At 35.7% G+C, this 24162-nt stretch overlaps 1 protein-coding gene across 1 annotated transcript in view; it reads right to left on the minus strand.

Moving 5' to 3' along the window:
• The window catches only part of LOC136844051 (uncharacterized), a 158122-nt gene that overhangs the window by 39012 nt on the left and 94948 nt on the right, over positions 1-24162 (minus strand). Inside the window, exons 5-6 of the mRNA XM_067113065.1 lie at positions 22370-22697; positions 21600-21774 (exon numbers count right to left, since the gene is read on the minus strand). Of these exons, the coding sequence (XP_066969166.1) occupies positions 21600-21774; positions 22370-22697 (503 nt within the window). The remainder of the gene's footprint in view (positions 1-21599; positions 21775-22369; positions 22698-24162) is intronic.

Below are 24162 nucleotides of genomic sequence, written 5' to 3' on the forward strand. Positions count from 1 at the left end.
TTTCTCCCAAAACTCAATCAGATCTAGGAATGGAATTCTTGCTTTAGTTTCTCTCAACATTCGTGAAGGTTTAGTAATTTAATTCTTACTCTAGTCTCTTCCAACACTCATTTGTCTAGAAACAGATATGCTGCTCTAGTTACTCCAAACACTCATTCAGATCTAGAAATGAAATTCTTGTTCTAGTTTCTTACAACACTCATTCAGGTCTAGAAATGGAATTTTTGTGTAGTTTCTCCAAACACTAACTCAGGTCTAGAAATGTACTAATTTTTGCTCTAGTTTCTCCATACACTAAATAAGTTCTAGAAATGGAATTCTTGCTCTAGTTTCTCCTGGCACTCATTCATGTCTAGAAATTGAATTCTTGTTCTTACTCTAGTTTCTTTCAACATTCATTCATGTCTAGACATGACAATATTGCTATAGTTTCTCCCAACACTCATTCAGATCTAGAAATGGAATTCTTGTTCTAGTTCACCTAATACTCATTCAGATCTAGAAATAGATTTCTTACTCTACTTTTTCCCGGCACTCATTCAGGTCTAGAAATGGAATTCTTGTTCTAGTTTTTCCCAACACTCATTTGGGTCTAAAAATGGAATTCGTGCTTTAGTTTCTCTCAACATTCATTCAGGTCTAGAAATGGAATTCTTCCTCTAGTTTCATCTAAGACTCATTCAGATCTAAAAATGGAATTCTTGCTCTACTTTTTCCCGGCACTCATTCAGGTCTAGAAATGGGATTCTGACTCTAGTTTCTCTAAGCAAGCATACAAGTCCAGAAATGGAATATTTGCTGTAGATTTACCCAAAACACATTTAGGTCTAGAAATGGAGTTCTTACTCTAGTTCACCCAACGCTCATTCAGAATTAGAAATAAAATCCTTGCTCTAGTTTTTCCCAGCGCACATTCACCTCTGGAAATGGAATTCTTGGTCTAGTTTCTCCCAACACTCATTCAGGTCTAAAAATGGAATTTTGCTCTAGTTTCTCCCAGGACTCTGTCAAATATAGAAATAGAATTCTTGCTCTACTCTCTCCCAGTAGAACCAGTTTCGGCCAGCAATCATTCAGGTCAAGAAACAGAATTCTTATTCTTGTTTCTTGCATAACTTTCCCCCAACACTCATTCAGGTCTAGAAATGGAATTCTTGCTCTAGTTTCTCCAACCGCTCATTCAGGTCTAGAAATGGAAATCTTCCTCCAGTTTCTACCATCACTCATTCAGGTCTAGAAATATAATTCTGGCTCTAGTTTCTCATAGCACTCATTCAGGTCTATAAATGGAATTCATGCTATAGTTTCTATCAACACCCTCTCATGTCTAAAAATGGAATTCTTCCTCTAGTTTCTCTGAGCACTCACTCACGTCTAGAAATGGAATTCTTGCTCTAGTTTCTCCCAACACTCATTCAGGTTTAGAAATGGAATTCTTATTCTTATTTCTTCAAACACTCATTCAGGTCTAGGGAGGGATGACTTGCTCTAGTTTCTTCCAGCACTCATTCAGATCTAGAAATGGATTCTTGCTCCAGTTTCTTCAAGCACTCATTCAAGTCTAGAAAAGGAATTCTTGCTCTAGTTTCTCCCAGCATTCACTCATATCTAGAAATGAAATTTTTGCTCTAGTTTACCCCACCATTCATTCAAGTCTAGAAATGGAATTTTTGCTCTAGTTTCTCCCAGAACTCATTCCGGTCAAGAAATGTTATTCCTCCTCTATTTTCTCTCAGCACTCATTCAGGTTTAGAAATACAATTCTCGATGTAGCTTCTCCAACCACTCATTCATGTCAAGGAATGTAATTTCTTGCTCGTTTCTTCCAACATTCATTTAGGTCTAGAAATGGAATTCTTGCTCTTCTTTCCCCCAACTCTCATTTAGGTCTAGAAATGGAATTCTTGTTCTAGTTTCTTACAGCACTCATTCAGGTCTAGTAACTGAATTCTTACTTTAGTTTCTCCCAGCACCCATTCCGGTCTACAAACGGAATTATTGCTCTTGTGTCTCTCAGCACTAATTTAGATTTAGAAATAGAATTATAACTCTAGCTTCTCCCACCACTCATTTCTTGCTCTCATTTCTTGCAACACTCATTCAGGTTTATAAATGGAATTCTTCCTTGTTTCTCCCTACTCTCATTTAAGTATAGAAATGGGGCTAGAAATGGATTCCTTGCTCTAATTTCTCCCAGCAATCATTCAGGTCTAGAACAGGAATACTGACACTAGTTTCTCTAAGCATTCATTTAAGTCAATGGAATATTTGCTGTAATTTCACCCAAAACATGTTCAGGTATACAAATGGAACTCTTGCTGTAATTTCACCTAACACAGTCAGATCTATAAATAGAATTCTTGCTCTATTTTTTTTCCAGAACTCATTCATGTCTAGAAATGGAATTCTTGGTGTAGTTTATCTCAACACTCATTGAGGTCTAGAAATGGAATTTATCTAGTTTCTCCCACCACACTTTCAAATCTAGTAATAGAATTCTTTCTCTTTTCTCTCCAAGCACTCATTTAGGTCTAAAATGGGAATTCTAGAACTAGTTCCTCCCAGCAATCATTCGGGTTAAGAAATTGAATTCTTGCTCTAGTTCCTCCCAGCACTTATTCACGTTTAGAAATGGAATTCTTGCTCTAGTTTTTTTACCAACACTCATTCAGGTCTAGCAATGGAACCCTTTTTTCTTCCAACGCTCAATCAGTCTAGAAATGTAATTCTTACTCTAGTTTCTCCAAATACTAAATAAGTTCTAGAAATGGAATTCTTGCTCTAGTTTATCCTGGCACTCATTCAGGTCTACAAATGGAATTCTTGCTCTAGTTTCTCGCAGCACTCATTCAGGTCTAGAAACGGAATTTTTCCTCTAGTTTCTCCCTGCACTACTTTATGTATAGAAGTGGAATTCTTTCTCTGGTTTATCACAGCACTCTTTCAGTTATAGAAATGGAATTCTTACTCTAATTTCATCCAGCACTCATTCAGTTCTAGAAATGGAATTCTTACTCTAGTTTTTCTCAACACTCATTCAGGTCTAAAAATGAAATTCTTGCTCTAATTTCCCCAATAATCATTCAGGTCTAGAAATGGAATTCTAGCTCCATTTTCTGCTAACACACATTCAGTTCTAGAAATGATATTTTTTTCCAGTTTCTCCCAACACCATTTAGGTCTAGAAATGGAACTGTTGCTTTGGTTTCTCCAAGTACTCATTCAGGTTTAGAAATGGAATTCTTGCTTTAATTTCTTATTCTACCAACAATCATTCAGGTCTAGAAATGGAATTCTTGCTCTATTTTCTCCCAGAAATCATTCTGGTCTAGAAATGGAATTCTTGCTCTAATTCCCCACAGCACTCATTCAGGTCTATGAATGAATTCTGGTTCTGGTTTTTCCCAGCAGTCATTCAGGTCTAGAAATGGAATCTTTGTACTAGTTTCTCCCAGCACTCATTCAGGTCTAGAAATGGGATTATTGAGCTTGTTCACGTCTAGAAATGGGATTCTTGCTCTAGTTTCTCCCAGCAATCCTTCAGGTCTAGTAATGTGATTCTTACTCTAGTTTCTCCCAGCTTTCATTTAAGTATAGAAATGGAATTCTTACTCGGGTTTCACCCAACACTCACTCCGGTGTAGAAATGAAATTCGTACTCTAGCATCTCCCACCAGAAATTCAGGTCTAGAAATGGAGTAATTACTCAGGTTTCTCCCGGCACTCATTTAGGTCTAGAAATGGAATTCTTACTCTAGTTTCTCAGAACACTCATTCAGGTCTAGAAATGGAATTCTTACTCTAGTTTCTCCCAACACTCATTCAGGCCTAGGAACGGAATCATTGCTCTAGTTTTACCAATGCTCATTTAGGTCTAGAAATGGAATTATTGCTCTAGTTTCTGCAAATGCTTATTGAGAGTTAGAAATTAAATTATTGCTCTAGTTTCTCCCAGAACTCATTCACGTCTAGAAATGGAATTCTTGCTCGTTTCTCCCAACATTCATTCAGGTCTAGAAGTGGTATTCTTGCTCTAGTTTCTCCCAGTACTCATTCAGGTCTAGAAACTGAATTCCTGCTCTAGTAACTCCCAACACCATTCTGGTCTAGAAATGGAATATTTGCTCTAGTTTCTCCAAACACTCATTCAGGTCTAGAAATGGAATTCTTGCTCTAGTTTTTCCTAGCACTCATTCAGGGCAAGAAACGAAATTCGTGCTTTAGTTTCTTCCGGCACTCATTCAGGCCTAGAGATAGAATTCTTTCTCTAGTTTGCCGCAGCACTCTTTCAGGTACAGAAATGGAATTCTTCTGTAGTTTCTTACAGCACTCATTCAGGGCTAGAAATGGATTCCTTGCTCTAATTTCTACCAGCAATCATTCAGGTCTAGAACCGGAATACTGACACTAGTTTCTCTAAGCATTCATTGAAGTCTACAAATGGAATATTTGCTGTAATTTCACCCAAAACATATTCAGGTATACAAATGGAATTCTTGCTGTAGTTTCACCCAACACAGTCAGATCTATAAATAGAATTCCTGCTCTAGTTTTTTCCCAGAACTCATTCAGGTCTAGAAATGGAATTCTTGGTCTAGTTTATCCCAACACTCATTCAGGTCTAGAAATGGAATTTTTGATGTAGCTTCTCCCACCACTCTTTCAACTCTAGAAATAGAATTCTTGCTCTAGTTTCTCCAAGCACTCATTTAGGTCCAGAAAGGGAATTTTTGAACTAGTTTCTCCCAGCAATCATTCAGGCCAAGAAATGGAATTCTTGCTCTAGTTCCTCCCAGCATTCATTCACGTTTAGAAATGGAATTCTTGCTGTAGTTTCTCCCAGAAAGTAATTTAGGTCTAAAAATGGAATTCTTGCTCTAGTTTCTCAGAGCAGTCATTCAGTTCTAGAAATGGAATTCTTGCTGTAGTTTCACCTAACACTCAATCAAGTCTAGAAATGGAATTCTTGCTCTAGTTTCTCCCAGCACTCATTCAGGTCTAGAAATAGAATTTTTGGTCTACTTCCTTCCAGCACTCATTCAAATCTAGAAATGGAATTGTTGCTCTAGCTTCTCACAGCACTCATTCAGGTCTAGAAATGGAATTGTTGCTCTAGTTTCTCCCAGCATTCATTCAGGTCTAGAAATGGAATTTTTGCTCTAGTTTCTCCCAGCACTAATTTAGGTCTAGAAATGGAGTTCTTGCTCTTGTTTCTCTCAGCACTCATTCAGGTTTAGAAGTACAATTCTTACTCTAGCTTCTCCAACCACTCATTCAGGTCAAGAAATGTAATTTCTTGCTCGTTCCTTCCAACACTCATTCAGGTCTAGAAATGGAATTCTTGCTCTAGTTTCTCACAGCCCTCATTCAGGTTTAGAAATACAATTCTTACTCTAGCTTCTCCAACCACTCATTCAGGTCAAGAAATGTAATTTCTTGTTCGTTTCTTCCAACACTCATTCAGGTCTAGAAATGGAATTCTTGCTCTAGTTTCTCCCAGTACTCATTCAGGTTTAAAAATACAATTCTTACTCCAGCTTCTCCAACCACTCATTCAGGTCAAGAAATGTAATTTCTTGCTCGTTTCTTCCAACACTCATTCAGGTCTAGGAATTAAATTCTTGCTCTAGTTTCTCTCAGCACTCATTCAGGTTTAGAAATACAATTCTTACCCTAGCTTCTCCAACCACTCATTCAGGCCAAGAAATGTAATTTCTTGCTCGTTTCTTCCAACACTCATTCAGGTCTAGAAATGGAATTCTTGCTCTAGTTTCTCACAGCCCTCATTCAGGTTTAGAAATACAATTCTTACTCTAGCTTCTCCTACCACTCATTCAGGTCAAGAAATGTAATTTCTTGCTCGTTTCTTCCAACACTCATTCAGGTCTAGAAATGGAATTATTGCTCTAGTTTCTCCCAGCACTCATTAAGGTTTATAAATGGAATTCTTGCTCTTCTTTCTCTCTATTCTTATTCAAGTCTAGAAATGGAATTCTTTCTCTAGTTTCTCCCCACACTCATTCAGGTCTGGAAATGGAATTCTTGCTCTAGTTATTCCCAACACTCATTCACGTCTAGACATAGAATTCTTGATCTAGTTTTTCCCAACACCCATTCAGGTCTAGAAATAGAGTTCTTGCTCTAGTTTCTCCCAACACTCATTCAGGTCTAGAAATAGAATTCTTGATCTTATTTTTCCCAACACTCATTCAGATCTAGAAATGGAATTCTTGTTCTTGCAAAACTCATTCAGGTCTAGAAATGGAATTCTTGCTCTAGTTTTTCCAAAAACTCATTCACGTCAAAAAATGGAATTCTTGCTCTATTTCTCCCAGCAGTCATTCAGGTTTAAAAATGAAATTCATACACTAGTTTCTCGCAGCACTCATTCAGGTCTAGAAACGAAATTTTTGCTCTAGTTTAACCCAGCACTACTTTAGATTGAGAAACGGAATTCTTTCTCTAGTTTATCACAGATCTCATTCAGTTGTTGAAATGGAATTCTTACTCTAATTTCACCCAACACTCATTCGGTTCTAGAAATGGAATTTTTGCGTTAGTTTCTCCCAACACTCATTTAGGTCTAGAAATATAATTATTGCTTTAATTTCTCCCAAGCATTTAGGTCTCGAAATGGAGTTCTTACTCTAGTTTCTCCCAACTCACATTCAGGTCTAGAAATGGCATTCATACTCTAGTTTCAAACAGCACTCATTCAGGTCTATGAATGGAATTCTTGCTCTTGTTTCTCCCAGCAGTCATTCAGTTCTAGAAATGGAATACTTGCTCTGTTTCACCCAGCACTCATTCCGGTCTAGAAATGGGATTATTGAGCTAGTTCATCTCAATACTTATTTACGTCTAAGTATGGAATTCCTACTCTAGTTTCTCACAGCACTCCTTTAGGTCTAGAAATGTAATTCTTGCTCTAATTTCCCCCACAACTAATTCAAGGCTAGAAATGGAATTCTTGTGTAATGTTCTCTCAACACTAGCAATATAATTCTACCTCTAGTTTCCTCCAGCACTCATTATGATCTAGAAAAGGAATTCTTGTTCTAATTTCTCACAGCACTCATTCAAGCGTAGAATTGAAATTCTTGCTCTAGTTTCTCCCACCAGTAATTCAAGTCTAGAAATGGAACTGTTGCTCCAGTTTCTCCCAGCACCCATTCAGGTCTAGAAACGAAATTCTTGCTCTAGTTTTTCCCAGCACTCATTCAAGTGTAGAATTCAAATTTTTCCTCTAGTTTATGCCAAGTCGAGAAATGGAATTCTTGCTGTAGTTTCTTCCAGCATTCATTTAGGTTTAAAAATGAAATTCTTGTTCTAGTTTATCCCGGCACTTATTCAGGTCTAGAAATGGAATTTTTGCTCTAGTTTCTCCCAGCACTGTTTCAGGTCTAGAAATGGAATTCTTGTTCTAGTTTCTCTCAAAACTTATTCAGGTCTAGAAATCGAATTCTTGCTGTAGTTTCTCCCAGTAATCATTCAGGTATACAAATGGAATTCTTGCTCTAGTTTCACCCAGCACTCATCCAGGTCTAGTACCGTAATTCTCGCCTTAATTTTTCCCACCATTCATTCAGATCTAGAAATGAAATTCTTTACTCTAGTTCCTCCCAACACTCATTCAAGTCTAGAAATAGAATTCTTGCTGTAGTCTCTCCCAGCACTCATTCATGTCTAGAAATGGAATTCTTGTTCTAGTTTCACTCACTACTCATTCATGTCTAGAAAACGAATTCTTGCTCTAGTTTCTAGCAGTACTTATTCAAATCTAGAAATGGAATTCTTGCTCTAATTTCTCCCAGAACTCATTTGCGTCTACAAATGGAATTCTTGCTTTAATTCCTTCCAACACTTATTCAGCTCTAGAAATGGAATTGTTGCTCTGGTTTCTCCCAGCACTGATTTAGGTCTATAAATAGAATTTTTGCTCTAGTTTTTCTCAACACTCATTCACGTCTACAAATAGAATTCTGGCTGTAGTTTCACTCAACACTCACTCAGGTAAAGAAATGGAATTCTTGCTCTAGTTTCTCCTAGCACTTATTCAGCTCTAGAAATGGAACTCTTGCTCTAATTCTCTCAAAACTCATTCAGGTCTAGACATGGAATTCTTGCTCTAGTTTCTTCCAACACTCATTCAGGCCTAGAAATGGAATTCTTGCTCTGGTTTCTCCCAACACTCATTCAGTTCTAGAAACGGAATTCTTGCTCTACTTTTTCCTAAAACTCGGATAGGTCTACAAATTGAATTCTTGCTCTATTTTCTCCCGGCACTCATTCACGTCTAGAAATGTAATTCTTGGTGTAGTTTCAACAACTCTCATTTAAGCCTAGAAATAGAATTATTGTTCTAGTTTCTCCCAGCACTCATTCCGGTCTAGAAATGGAATTCTTGCTCTATTCCCACACTCATACGGGTCTACAAATGTAATTATTGCTCATGCTTCTCCCAGCACTTATTCAGGTCTAGAAATGAAATTCTTGCTCTAGCTTCTCTCATCACTCATTCAGGTCTAGAAATGGCATTCTTGTTCTAGTTTCTCCTAACACTTATTCAGGTCTAGAAATGGAGTTGTTGCTCTAGTTTCTCCCGGCACTTGAGAATGAGGACTGTCCTAGAAAGCTTGTAACTTTTTTGGAATAAATATCTCCACTAGATACCATCCAGTTTGAATGATGTCCTGTTAGTAATTGTACTAATGCACAAAACAACTGTGTATGTGATGAAGTTAATTTATCTGACCTCGAGATGGATTGGTTTAAGAGTTTTAGTTAGTTATAAATGATTTGTTTAACCAGACCTCTGAACTCTTTTAGGGTTCTTCTCGGGCTGGGAAAAGAAAGGGGGAAAGAGTACATAAAAAAATTAAGTAGTTAACTAAATAAATAAATAATAAAAAAAGGGGGAATTAGAAAAAACAATCGAGAGAAAAAAAAAAAAAAAAAAAGGGGGAAGATTATGTTTTACTTATCAATTTAATTTTGTTTAGGAAGAGAATGATATTATTAATTGAAAAGTTATTACCTTCTGCTAGAATATCCTTTATTGATTTATTTTGTAAATAAGTCTTTCTTTCATGATGCCATCTGGGACAGTCAATCAAGATGTGTTTGATTGTTACTGGGATGTTACATCTTTCACAAGTTATTGGATTTGTGTGCGGAGTTGACATCAGATGACCATGTGTGAGTCTGGAGTGTCCTATTCTGAGTCTTGTTAAAATAACCTCATTGATTCTTTGCTTTTGGGTAGAAGAATGCCATTTTTTAACTTCGTTCTTAATTTGTTTTAGTTTGTTTTGTGGGGGTATATTTGTCCAATCATTTTGCCAATCCCTATAAATTAAGGGTTTAACTGATGCTAGCCAGTCTGATATGGGTGCTTTCATAGTAGTTGGGGGATTGTACAAGCCAATTTTGCAGCTTTATCTGCTTTCTCATTACCCTCAATGCCTACATGGGCTGGGATCCAACAAATTTGAATTTGAAGGCCGTTTGTAATTAACTGATGTATTTCCCGTTGTATATTTTGGACAAGGTGATTATTTGATTTAAATGATCCTATTGCTTCAATTGCACTTCTTGAGTCGCTCAATATGAGTGCTGAAGGAATTCCTTTTTTTGTTATAATCTTGAGAGCCAATTGTATGGCTGTTAATTCTGCTGTAAATACTGATGATATTAGAGGAAGGCCCATTTGGATAGTTTTATCACTTGAATAGGCTGATGAGCCCACTCCAGCTTCATTTTTGGATCCATCTGTGTAGATTATGAAGGGATTACCCTTCCGTCTTATGTGTTCCATGGCATGTTGATGGTACATTTCTGTGTTGGACATATATTTCTTTGAAAGATATGATAAATATGTGCATAGTTTTGCCCTTTTTAGTGTCCATGGTGTGACCGGATTTATTTCTTGGGTAAATTTGGGTATCATGTTATGTAAATTCAATAGATTAGTTTTTTTAGTAAATGAGTTTTGATTTGGGTTATTATTTGTATTTTGATTGAGAAATTTATTTGATGCAGGAGATGTGCCCGCTTGAAGGGATAAGCCTCTTCTTAAAGTAATTAGATCTCTGTAATATTTTAGAGGCAGCTGGCCTGCCTCTGCTAGGATAGAGACAGTTGGAGATGAGCATCTAGAGATTTTAAAGTTGTTTCTGAGGCAGCTGAATAAATTGGACAGCTATAATTTATAATTGATAGTACTGTTGCATTGTATAACATTAACATTGTGTCTCGTCCTGCACCCCATTTGGTGTGTGAGATTTTCTTTAATAAAGTAAGGGCTTTAGATCCTTTGGCTTTGATATATTTGACATGATCTTTCCAATTTAAATGTTGGTCAAAAATTATACCCAAATATTTAACACTATTGCACATGTTTATCTCTTCATTATAGAGATATAACTTAATGGTTTGTTGTTTCAACCATCTTTTGTCTTTGTAGAAGACAATGCCATTTGTTTTATTTACCGACAACTTGAAGCCTACGGAATTGGTCCAAGTGGTTATATTTTTTTGTTGCTATATTAAGTATTCTTTGAGCATGTCTCAAAGAATAACTTGAATAATAAATTACAAAATCATCCACATACAAACTATTTTGTACACCCTCAGGCAGGTTCATAGTAATGTCATCTATTGCCAGGGCAAATAAGATGCAGCTCAAAACACTGCCTTGGGGGATACCCTCCTCTTGTACGTAGCAATTTGAATATGTATTTTCTATGCGTACTTGAAATGTACGATTTGTTAGAAAATTATTGATAAATATTGGAAGGTGACCTCGAATATTGGACCTGTGGAGTTTCTGCATAATATTGTATCTCCATGTGGTATCATATGCTTTTTCTATATCAAAGAAAATAGCCACTGTCAGCTTTTTCTTTTCAAATCCTTTTTAATATGATCTTCTATTTGAGTTAACGGGTCTAGTGTAGATCTACCAGCTATTGATCCCGATTGGGTAGGTGATAAAATTGAGTGTTTTGTTATGACACTTGTTAATCTCAAACTAACCATTTTCTCCAACAGTTTGCACAAGCAACTTGTTAGAGATATTGGCCTATAATTAGTGGGGTTGCTAGGGTCTTTTCCTGGTTTACTGATGGGTATGATTATTGCATGTCTCCATTTAGTTGGGAAGACATGCGTTAGCCATATGCTATTATATAATTTTAATAAGAATTCTTTAGCTAGTGTGGCTAAATTCTGGATCATTTCAAAAGAAATCATATCATGACCCGGAGCCGATGATCGACATGATTTTAGGCAAAATTAAGTTCGTTCATATTAAATTCTTGGTTATAATCAAGGTCCTCATCAGTTTCAAAATTAAGTGTATGATTTATTTTTGTGTTCTAATTCTTTTGAAGTGTTCATCTAAATTACAATAAGCACTAACATCTTCTATATGTTTGGCTAATATATTTGAAATATCTTGTAGGTTATGATTTAGTTTGCCATTATATAGTATTGGGCTTCTAGGTGGTCTTACATGTTTACCATTGATTTTACGGATTTTGTGCCATATTTCCTTAATTGAAGTATTTGGTGACAATTCCGATATATAATTTTTCCACGACTGAGCTTTTTCGAATATTATTGTTTTTCGAAATTTTGCATTATATTTATTGAAAAGTGGTTTAATGTGATCAATAGTTATACTTATAACTATTATCTTGTTTAGTTTGTTTATATTACAAGGGCCTTTATTAAGGGTGTTTAATCTGGACTTTAGTCTACTCAAATTACGTGCCAGTGTGTGTTTGGTTCGATTTAAGAGAGATAAATTATTAGACCACCATGGAACGGGGGATATATTAGGGGTTGAAGAAGTTTTGGGGATGCATTTATCTGCAGCACTGATTACAAAATTGGAAAAGAAATCATTTGTGACATTAAATGTTTTGATTTAATGGGAAGGGAGGGATATTTCTAGTTTGTAAATTGTATTTATCCCAATCAGCTTTCAGTAAGTTATATTTTATGGGAAATGATTGTTTTTGGTTGTTCAAATAATTCAAAACAATTGGAAAGTGATCACTAGTATATGAGTCGTCTAGGACATTCCATTCCAGTCTTTCAATTAATTCCAGTGAACATATTGAAATATCTATTGAGGAGAAGGTTAAATGAGTTTTTGAGAAGTACGTTGGTGAATCACTTTCATTCAGGCAATGTAAGTTCTGAACATTTATGCAATTCTCAATGTTTGAGCCGGCCAAGTTACTAGCATGTGCGCTGTCCCACTATGGGTTATGGGCATTAAAGTCGCCTACTATTAGTAGGGGGCCATTTACATTATTTACTATTTGTGGTAAATCACTAAAGTTTGAGTTAAAATTTGGCTGATTATATAGATTTATTATGGAGACAATTTGATTGTCTGGCATATGCAATTTGATTGCAGTTATTTGATATGACAGTGATGTTATATTTAGGGTTCATAAGTTGAATCGTTATGAACATATATAGCTGTTCTAGCTTGCCATCCACTATTGGTGAGTGGCAAGCTAATTTATAGTTTCTAAAGTCCTTAGGAGTTGTACCAATATGCTGTAGACATATGCAAACAGGTTTATGTTCCTTTAGTATTCTCTGGATTTCACCTAGCCGAAGCCGAGTAGAAAATCCATTCATGTTCCACTGAATTATTTTATTGGTCATTGTTTGGGGGATTGGCGTTAGATTTTGTAAGTTAATTGATGATTTAGCTACATCCCGTAACATTTTAAGAGAGTTTGTGTTGCTTTGTGGTTTCTTTGCAGCTAGGTTTGATTGCTGAATATTTGATGCATTGATCGGTTCTTCTTCATATTTCCTTATTAGGAAATCTATTTGAGTTTTGATCATGTTTTCTTTAGTTTTAAGGATTCTGAGCATAGTTCGCCATCTTGATGGAATGTTAAAGGGCATTTTCGGAACCTAGTAAAGTTATTTATGAAATTTCGGGTTATATTTTCATTTTTGTTAGGTAAACGATTGTACGTAATGATGAAACACTCTTGACATCCGCAAGATAAATCATGTTCCGAGTGTTGAAGGAATGGTTCTAATCTCTGGGTCCCATCTATGCTCCCATTACTGGATGTTGTAATATTTTTGTTAGGAATTTCTGGTATAGGCATACTGGATCTCCGATGTGCTGGTACAAAATTTTGATTTGAATTTTTAGGTTTATTATTATTACTATTCTTTGGTCTTGTTGAGGTTGATTTGATGTGGTTGTAATTTGATTAATTTTATGGGTTTTTGGTTCTTCAGTGGGATGTTTAATTGAAAGTTTCTGCATTGATTTCGGTGATGAGAGTGCAGAAGAGTTAGTTGATTTATCCATATTTGGGGAATCGTTATTTATATTTGTTTTGGATTGTGGAACACTATGGATTTCCACTTGTGATGCAGTTAATGTAATCTGTTTCTGATTAATGGGCGAGACTGGGATTTTGCTAGATCGATCTGTGAATGGAATGTTAGGTTTTTTCCTTCAGGAAGTTCTGTCAATTACTTTCCTTTTTTTATTATGGTTATTTTTATCAATTAAGTTTTCTGTGGATGACAATGTATTATGAGTTTCCAGATCTGGATTATTAACCTCTGTTGATTTTTCCATATCATTGGAATTCGTTTTTGAATTATTAACTTTGCTTGTTACTGGGGAGGCCTGTTGTAACTGTACTCTTGGGCTTTTATGAATAGTAGAGGAGGGGGAGAGGTGTGTCACATCTATTGTGTTGAGATTCTTTATGTTTATTATGAGTTGTCACAATATTTGAATATGAATGGAGTTTTGCTGGGTCATTGATTCCTCTCACCTTCAGTTCGAGTTTGGCTTCGTTAACGGGCATACCAGTTCTGTCCATTAACATTTGTAATTCTGTATAATATTGATAAAATATACAGTCTTTAGATTTAGCATGATGATTTAATTTGCAATTTACACATTTGAAGGTTTTGCATTTCCAATTTGTTGTGTGGTTTTCAGAACATACAGCGCATATAGCGTTATTTCTACATCTTTTTTGGTTGAATGGCCATATTTTTGACAGTTAGAGCATTGGAGAGGTTTAGGGACAAAGGGGCGAACCTCTCTATTCAGTCCCAGAATTTTTATTTTTCGTGGTAGTTCCCGGTTTGTAAATTTTATTTTGACTATTTTAATATGTTTATTTGCATCCCTTCTACTTGGGACAGCATATAATTCCAAGTCATGTATGTTATTGTATCTTAGTTTAAGGAGTCAATTAAGATTTGTTTTGATGGTAGCTCTTTTTCATCATTGTCTGGGAGCATTACTGTGCCTTGTGTATAATTAACTGTTTCATGGCTGGTTACTGTTACTTTTATTTCATTTATGTTGGTTATTTGTAGAAAAGTTGTTGATTGGGCTTTGGTTGTTGTTTGTATTAGCCATTCATTGTTTTTGATATGTCTACATTCCATGTCTTGTGTGGGGTGTATATTTAATAATTTGTTCTCTAAAATGGCTGGTGAGATCTGTTTTTCTGCTTTTAATATTAAAAATCTGGACCAATTGTCTGGTCCAAAAATATGTTCAAAATGAACTAGTGTTGGATTTAGTCGATAGTTATTTCTTTTTAATTTTTTCACATTCATCGGTGATGAACTGTCTTGTGTTGATGGGGTTTTAGGGGATTACTTGTTTCTATTTTAGAGTTATTGTCCTTTATGTATGGTTCCAGTGTTACAATACTGGAGTTTACCAATTTGTTATTATTTGTTTCTTTTTCACTTTCTAGACTCTTCGAGTCTTTAGGGATTGATATTTTACTTGGAACAGGATGTTCCGTTGTAGCATTTCTATTTATGTTAAGGAGATTCGGGAGAGACGTTCCATTAGTCATCGACTGTGCCAGAATTTTACCATCATGGGGTCCAGGGGTACTAATATCCTCAAGACTACTTTGCATAAAAGATATATATATATAAAAAAAAATTAATAAATCTTGAAAAGATATCATTGGCTTTTTATGAAGTTGGATGTTCCACTAATGGCACAAGTGGGAACTGACTCCCAAATGTCCGCGTCCCTACCCTACCCCAAAAGGGGGATGGCACATCATGATTAGTATGGCCCAAGTGTAAGCAAAACCCGCTTGCTAGGATTGAGTGTATTGTAATAATACAGTCATCCCCATCCTAATCACAATATGGGCTAACCGGACAGAAAGCCGAGAGTCCTATTCCTAGAACCAGGCCCCTGGAATCCGTGGTCCAGCTCCACAGAATAGTTCCGCCTGAAAACCAGGTCCGAACATTATCAGGTAGTTGATGGTTCTACCACAGTTCCCACTATTTAGCTTCAGATTCAACTTCACTCCATGCCATGATATGTTTTCCTATTTATTAATTTTGGAAATTTTTGAAAAAGTGGAAAATCCACAAAATTATTCCTAAAGCGTATTTATATATATGTGGGACACTTGGGATCAAACTTAGGGAAAATAGATCCCTAGGTTCGAGAGCCCCCTCACCACGTCAAGGTGGTCCCAATTTGAGGGGGTTTAAGAGTTTTAAACGAACGTACAGAGGCAGAGCCATGGTGGAAGTAAGAATCTGGTTCCTTAAGAACTCCATAGCAGACTGTGTGGCACTGAAATCGCTGAATAAGATACGTGAGAGAGACAGTGATGAACATCCGTTTCCTGTTTTTGTATAAGAGATCATGAAGGAAGACATAAGAAAGAAAAAATCGAATTAGAAGAATTAAGGATGAAGAGCAGAAAAATCAGAAGAGAACTGACGGAGAAACACGGAGGCACCAGCTTACACAACGTTTTCAAAGGAATTGTAGGTCATGTAAAGGTATATGCACACCGTAGTTCACAGCTACACAATAATAGACTCGTTGCCATTTTCGATAGGCCGGGGTAAAAAAAGGGAACTTTTATTTAGTCAAGAACATTTCCAAGAGACTCCTAAGTAGGGATGAAGTACTAGTGTTAGGATACGGTCTTAATTTTTGCATGGGGAACGATAGTCACGATTTCACTGAAATGTGTAGAAGCTTATGGGAACCAGATGAGAACAAAAATGGGGATGAAGCAGCTTTTCGTAGGGAGGCCATGTGGGCGGGGATTAGGTTAAACAGATTCATGCTTCCGGAGAAGTTACGTAAGGCCCTTTATAGACTAGGCAAATACAAGGACGCAAAGATTTGTAAGGCAGACAAAGGGGGGGGGGGCAGTAGTAGTAGTGGATGCCACAGATTGCGGGAACAAGTTAGAACAATTGCTAAACGATGAAAACACATACGAGGCCTGCAACAAAAAACCGGACATAGGGGGGTACAATGCAATTTTAATAAAAATGTAAGGGAAGCTTTGACAAAAATCCACAACAAAACTAAAAGAAAAGAATTAGAACACAGAGTAAAATCAGGGGAAAGTACAGAAATCCCATATATTTATGGTAGTCCCAAGATCCAAAAGGAAGGGTGCCCGCTAAGACCGATCGTGGCATCGATGAGATCACTGCAGAGGAGGCTGGAGAAATTTCTTTCCAACATAATGGGAAAATAGGTGGGTTTGGTATCTGAAGGGCATTTAAAACATAACATGAACATTATAGATGAATTACCTACTATCAACATAAAAGATTGCAAATTTGAGAGCTTGGATGTAACTTCCATTTACCAACGTACCAGTTAAGATGGCGATGGAAGAATTAAAGGAATTTATTTCTGGTGATAGAAATTCATTTCTCGCTATAATGTGGTTCGGATTCCACAATAAGTTGAAGGTCCCGTTGCTAGGTAACCAATTGGTTCTTAGCCACGTAAAATCAATCTAATCCTTCGGGCCAGCCCTCCCTAGGAGAGCTGTTAATCAGCTCAGTGGTCTGGTTAAACTAAGGTATACTTAACATGTGACTTAGATCATGACGTTTTGATAAAATTGTTGTCAGTGGCCCTCAACATTAATGTGTTCAAGTGGAGTGAAATCCATTATATACGAAAAAATGGCGTGGCCATGGGTTCAAGTCTTTCGCCGATCCTAGCTAATATCTCTATGGAATGGTTTGAAATGGAAGAGGTGGGCAAATTAAATAAAGGGAATTTAAATATCGTAAAATGGATGAGATACGTGGATGACGCCTTGATTATTTATAAGGGAGAAAGGGAAGATCTACACTAGTTCCTAGAAAACATAAATAAACTAAATGAACAACTCAAGTTCACAATAGAAGAATAGAAGGAGGGAGAGATTCCTTTCTTGGATGTCCTGGTAAAGAGACAAGGGGAAAATTTTAAATTCAAGGTATACAGGAAGAAGACACACACTAATTCATACACACATATGTTCTCCAGTCACAGGAAAGAAATAAAAATGGGAGTAATGACAGGGTTGGCCATTAGGGCTTATAGGATTTGCAGTCCCGAATTCTTAGATGAAGAGCTGGAATACCTGAGGGAAGGTTTTAGGAGATTAGGATACCCTAAATATTGGTGGAAGCGGGCACACATCAAGGCAAGAAAAAATTACTTTGGGGAGAGGGAAGGGATAGAGGAGAATATTTGGTAGGGAAGAAAATAATTACAGTCCCGGACAACACTGTTACACCCATCAACAGGAAGCTAGATAATTTCAAATTGATAGGCAGCTACAAAAACACCATTAGGAACAAAATAGAAACAAAAAGTCGGTAGAGGGGGGAGAGATAAGAGGGGATATACAGTATATGGCAGTGTGTCTAGTCTGTGAAGATGGGTACTATGGAAAAACCGGCAAATCCTGTAAAGACCGAAGCAAACGACACACAGAACATAAGACATTATAATTAGACGTCGGCAGTTGCCAAACATTGTTGGGAAAAAGACCACAAAATAGACTGAGAAAATATGAATTTTGTGTACAGGAACACCAACAAAACGGCCAGACTAGTTGCAGACAATGCCTTCATAGCACGCGCTAACAACGCAATGGCAGGGAACACAGGAAACAGCTTTGAAGACAGCATATCAACAAAAATTGAACACTCCACAGTAGCAAGGAAACAAAAGAAAAACGTAAGAGGACGCACAGGACACGAACACCTCGATGAAGATGCGGGCAGAAAAAGATCAAGGTCATTGGGGGGTGGGTCACACAGGAGGAGGAAGGTAATTAAAGGATTAAAGTGCCAACACGGATATAAATACAGCTGGACTATGCATCTGGTCATTGTACGGATACTTGAGAATGAGGACTGTTTGTCATAGAAAGGTTGTAACTTTTTTTTAATAAATATCTCCACATTTTTAATAAATATCTCCACAAGATACCATCCAGTTTGAATGAGGACCTATTAGTAATATATATATATATATATATATATATATATATATATATATATATATATATATATATATATATATATATATATATATATATATATATATATATATATATATATATATACTGTATATATATGTATATATATACATATAATATATATATATATGTATATGTATATATATTGTATATCTATATATATACACACATTATATATATATATATATATATATATATATATATATATATATATATAATTATATATATATATATATATATATATATATATGTAGATGTGTATATATATGTATATATATATAGGTTATATATATGTATATATATATATATATATATATATATATATATATATATGTATGTATATATACACATATGTGTATATATATATATATATATATATATATATATATATATATATATATATATATATATATATATATATATATATATATATATATATATACAGTCACTCAAAAAATGTTTTGCAACATGTTCCAGAAGTTTTCGTTCACCTAACAGTAATTTGTTCTTTTGATATTTACAAGGAAATGTAATTTTCTTATTCAACTTTGGTTATTAATCATATGGTTAACAATATAAAAATTAATGGCGAGTGAAAAATTCTTATTACGAAAAATGACGAAACATTTTGAAAAATTTCATTTCAGATGATTGGGCAAAAGAGTCAAAGAAGAAACTATATTTCGAATCCAGATAAAAGCTTATTGACTAATAATACTGAATCATCATTAATGAAATTATATATAAATAAAGAAAGAAAGAATTCAACCATTATTGTTGTCAAAAACAAAAAACAAAAAATCTCATAACGTCGTATGTTATCGTGTGACTCCACATTCAGGCAGGAAAGTTAAACTAAACTGTCTTCGTCACTTGCACCGATAAGATGGGCAACAGACTCAGCTGCACCACAATCATTAGCTTGCATAAGACTAGTGTTTCTATAGTAGACATTGCTCGGCAGCTTAGCGTAAATAAAACAACCATGTATAGAGGGATACAACAACAGAGAGAACGAGGAAATATGATAAATTCATTGTAAAAAGTGGAGGACGACCCCATTGTTGCACTACTGTTAAGGATCATCATTGGATGATCACTGAAGGAGCTCCGCCTAACTCCCCTTACAACCGGTGTTGCTATAAAGAGAGAACATTACGCTTTCCCTTCAAGTTGCTGCTCAAACCATCCGTAACAGGCTACATGAGACCAAGATATTATTTCATCATACTCCTGCCAAGAAACACTTCATATCAGCGAAACACAAAGAATAGAGGCTAGGGTTTGCATTATAATATAATACAGTGGCTGATGATTTCTGTAAATCATCTTTTGCAATGAGGAGGAGACATTCTCCACTGATGAGCATGGTAGTCTTCTTCACTGCTGGCATTTAGCATTAACTAAATTAATGTTGAACTTCTTGCTAATTTTAATTCTTTAGAACCTTAGATAAGAAATACAAAAATAGGCATTATATATTCAGTTAACTTCATAAGAGGCATCAAAATGATAGGCCTAAGTAGCAATGAAAGAAATGAGAGATTACACATGATAATGGATTTATATATTTATATATATATATATATATATATATATATATATATATATATATATGTATGTGAGTGTGATTATATTCTAAGTATTACAAAAATAGACGTGAAATGTTAGTCTAGTTCAGTATATTTTATATTAAGTCTCACTAGTTCACAATATACATAGGATTAGTCATTCAAATATTGATTAATAATAATGTGCAAGCAAATCTTTACAAAAGTCGTATTTGTTGATGTTAATAGGACTAGTAGTTCAACTTATAACAGTCACAGGCCTATGTCTACAAAGTTCACACATATGAAGCCGATAAAACAACAATAGTGATGGCAGTTGGAGATGAAAATATTAAAATGTAAGAACAGCGATGACCCCTGAAGTATTATAGTAACATCCTTTTATTAAGTAAAGTATGACAACAGTAAGCAGTATCAGAAAAAGCCCTGTTTAAGGGAAACTGCAGGTAATTTCTCGTACCCGCCACTATTTTTCTTTATAGAGTTCAGTTGTTTCATGCGCTTAAAAGTGAGTTGCCAAATAGCGCCAGATGTCGCTATTATAAGCTGTTGTCCGAAAAGTTTTGAAGTATGTTGCAAACATTTTTGAGTGATTGTACACTCGGCAAGGAAAGTGAGGATATAGTTTTTTTAATCTTCGGACATATATTGCTAATTAATGCGACATCTGGCAACTTTAGAAGGGGGAGGAGCTTCAGTCTTAATGTGTTTGCTTTTTGCTTGACCTCCTATAACTTTCAATCATATTCTACGGTTCTGAAATCGATACTTAAATGCAATAGTAAGCTTTACAGTATTCGTTCAAATTGTAATTTGCAGCAACAGTTCTGAGCAAAATAAAAATTTTTTGACATAACCTACCAACTAACCTTACACAAATTTATAAATTGCATATATATTCCAGGAATTGTAATATCTTAGTCCTTAGATATAAATTTGAGCTTGGCAAACACCAAGAATATAAGAAATAAAACTTATATTACTGCTAATCTGCACTGGAAATAACAGTTATAACAAAGAACAACACCTACTTTATGGATTCATATGCTAGCCAACACAAGTTTTGCATTTGCAATGCTTTCATCAATTTCTTTTTTAGGAAAAATGTACTGAATTCTGCTGCCTCCTCTTAGGCTAGGACAACTCATTACAGTTAATATATGATGTCCTGGCACAGCACATGAATCCTTGTTTGACGGATAATAATATGCACTTGCTCCTGATGACCCAGAAGGGTGTAGAAAGTTCACATGAAATCATCAAACTCTTCACAGTATTCCTCCACAATTCCATACCAAACTTTCTTGTTGTAAATGCATCCAACGTACTCTCCTGGTCTGATACACTTTGGGTTACCAAGTATTGCAGGTTCATTAGAAATGTGACCTTTCCTTATTCTTTTCTTTTCTCCAATGCCACTTGAGATGGGATACACCATCAGCTCTTCTTAGTCCAGGGGAACAAATCTGTGATATTTCTGAGTTCCAGGAATGGCCCTACTTTCCTTAAATCGATGGTCTAACTTCTTTTCTGCCTCTTTCAATTCTGCTGTAGTAACAAAAAATTTGATCTTCTTGCATAAGTTTTCTTCACAAAACTGAAACATGTGTTCTGGTGTAAGAATTTGTCTCTAAGTAGTTCTCTGCAAACTGGCACGAGCAGTAGCCCTTTTCACTGTCCCTCCAATCCCATCACAGGCATTTTTTCCATGGGATGTAGCAAAGAAATGCCACTCATAAGCCAGACCAAAATCCTCTTCATGGTAACAGAGGTTTGTGAAATTATATCTGTTCTTATATTGGCCAGCACATCCATCTGAGAAATAGTGCACCTTCTTTAACTGTAGGCATCTGAATTCAACATAAGTCATAAGCTTTATTATGAATGTGTAAACCATTATAGTGTCGTGTTTTAGTGATGCAGATAAGAAACACACACTAAAATCGCTAAGTTCCTGGTCTACAGATGATCTGTAATAGATGACAAAAGGGTGAACTGTACACTGTGAATTGTCCCAGTGAAAACCTTGGGCAGCATCCTGGACAACAAAAGAATAATTCTCAGAGAAATCCCCTACTAAAACTACCTCGCTCTCAGGTGGTAACGATTCCTTCAACTGCTTATAGTACTGGGATTGTTGCTGAGCAACAATGTGATGACGAACCAACCGACAGATTTTCATGCTTAGGGATGATAAGTATTCATGAAGTGGTTCCACCTTACCAACCATTGTACAACGGTCATCAGCCACCCATTGCTTGTAAGTTACTTCATTTGGACTGATTTCACACTGTCAAGCAACTCGAGAAAATTCAGGACACCCTCTTCCCCTGGGCAATCATTGCAAAGTTGCATCATGTAGGTCTCTCTGTGTGTGCTGCAGACACTGTAATCCAAAAGATCTTTGTAAGAAAGACCTCTTTCTCCCAATGCAGCTAGCTGTACAGTAGTTTTGGATTTTGATGATGAGTGCAGACACAGACAGAATGAGTCCCACCACTACCAGCAAGCACATGGTATGATGGCTGTAATTTTGTAAATGTGGAAAATCCAACTTTGGGATTCTTTTCATCATTTTTGTATAGTTCAAAAATCTCTCTTAAATTTCCAAGAACCAATCGCTTTTGCACCTTTGTTGGACCTTCAGCACTGATAACTTTAATGCAATCCTTTTGTCCAGGGCACATACGACTAACATCATCTGACTCATAGAATCTTCTAACTACATCTTTATTATCTTCAGTTATTACTTTTCCTTTGCTCATTGTTGGAACTTTTGGAAGGATTCCATGTTGTGATTTCAGTAAATGGCTTTTTTTACCATGTATATTGTAGTTTGAAAGAAGCTAGCTGTTTTATCAGTTGTGTATGGTGAGTGTCAATATTTGTAGTTTGCGATTGTGACATTTGCTCTCCATGAATGACTCTTTCAATTCATTCATTAATTTGTTCAGATGTTTTTCAGATTGAGTTTCAGGTTCTGCTCTTTTCCTTATCGAGAATTTCAACACCATAACTGAGTTCCAAACTCTTTTTCAGGGATTTCTGAGAAGATAATAGCTTACCACAAGCCTTGCGCTTTTTCTGGCTTGATGACAGCCCTTCAGAAAACAATAGAAAGAGACTTCACACACCTGAATATATCTAAAGAACTGGATGTAGCTCAGCTTGCATTTTGTCAACTCGATGGTAATATTAAAGATTTAACATTTCAAAGTAAAAGCTTGCAAATTATATGTTGTACTGTATATACGGTAACTACCATAAATTCAATATAATTGTTCATATAGTAGTCCAAACAGATATAGGCTAGTATTAAATGTGTAGTATTGAGTTATATTGTTGATTTAGTACTTGCTTTTTGTAATTGGTGTTTGGTCTAGGAGTGCAAGAACTGGTTCAAGTGAGTATGAAGGATTTTCCGCTATGAATCAACCACTGTCATTTTTCGCATCTTTAATTGAAGAAATGTTAGTCAAATCACTGTCAATAGTACGTGATTCACTGGAATCTTGATCAGACTTGTTTTCAGTGGTACTAAGTATAGTGGGGTTTTTCATTATAATTTTCCAACAATTCACACACAACAGTGAGTCTTTTTTCAGTCTACCATCACATTTTTCAGCAAGTGTATCTGTCACTTTTCTAAGATTGATTGTTATGCGTTTTTTTTTTTGTGTGTTTTTTGATTGGGTCCTGGCAGTATTTCAAATGTCGAACCATTGTGATGTAATCTGTAAAGATATGAATACAGGAATATCAATTAGATAACATAAATTTTTAGAAAATATAGCTATGTACACTTGATGTTTTGAGCCTTGATAGTCTCTGAGAATCAGAGCACCATACCCACCAGCCACTCAGTTATATGGCTTCAGCTGTACTGACCTGTTGACAAGGATGCTGAAATTAGACAGGTAGCAACTTGTTACAACAGGTTGTTTAACAACACTTGATTGTTTCTCATAGCTTACCAACATACACTTTGCTTTTTATGATTGTTTCTCATAGCTAAGAACACTGTCTTTGTTTTTATATCTATAAAAAAATCTATGTCAAAATATGAGCATAAGTGTGAAAAAATAGGTAGTTCACTGACACCTGACTTGTGAATATGGTGTTCAGTTATAGGTTAGTTTCATGAAAAATACTTACATACACAAACTTTTTTTTGCTGATTCTGATAGCTAATGCCCTTTCCTTCATTTTTTACATCCATAAAAAAAAATTTCTCATTT

The sequence above is a fragment of the Macrobrachium rosenbergii genome, chromosome 12 (assembly GCF_040412425.1).
Source record: "Macrobrachium rosenbergii isolate ZJJX-2024 chromosome 12, ASM4041242v1, whole genome shotgun sequence".
Lineage (NCBI taxonomy): Eukaryota > Metazoa > Arthropoda > Malacostraca > Decapoda > Palaemonidae > Macrobrachium > Macrobrachium rosenbergii.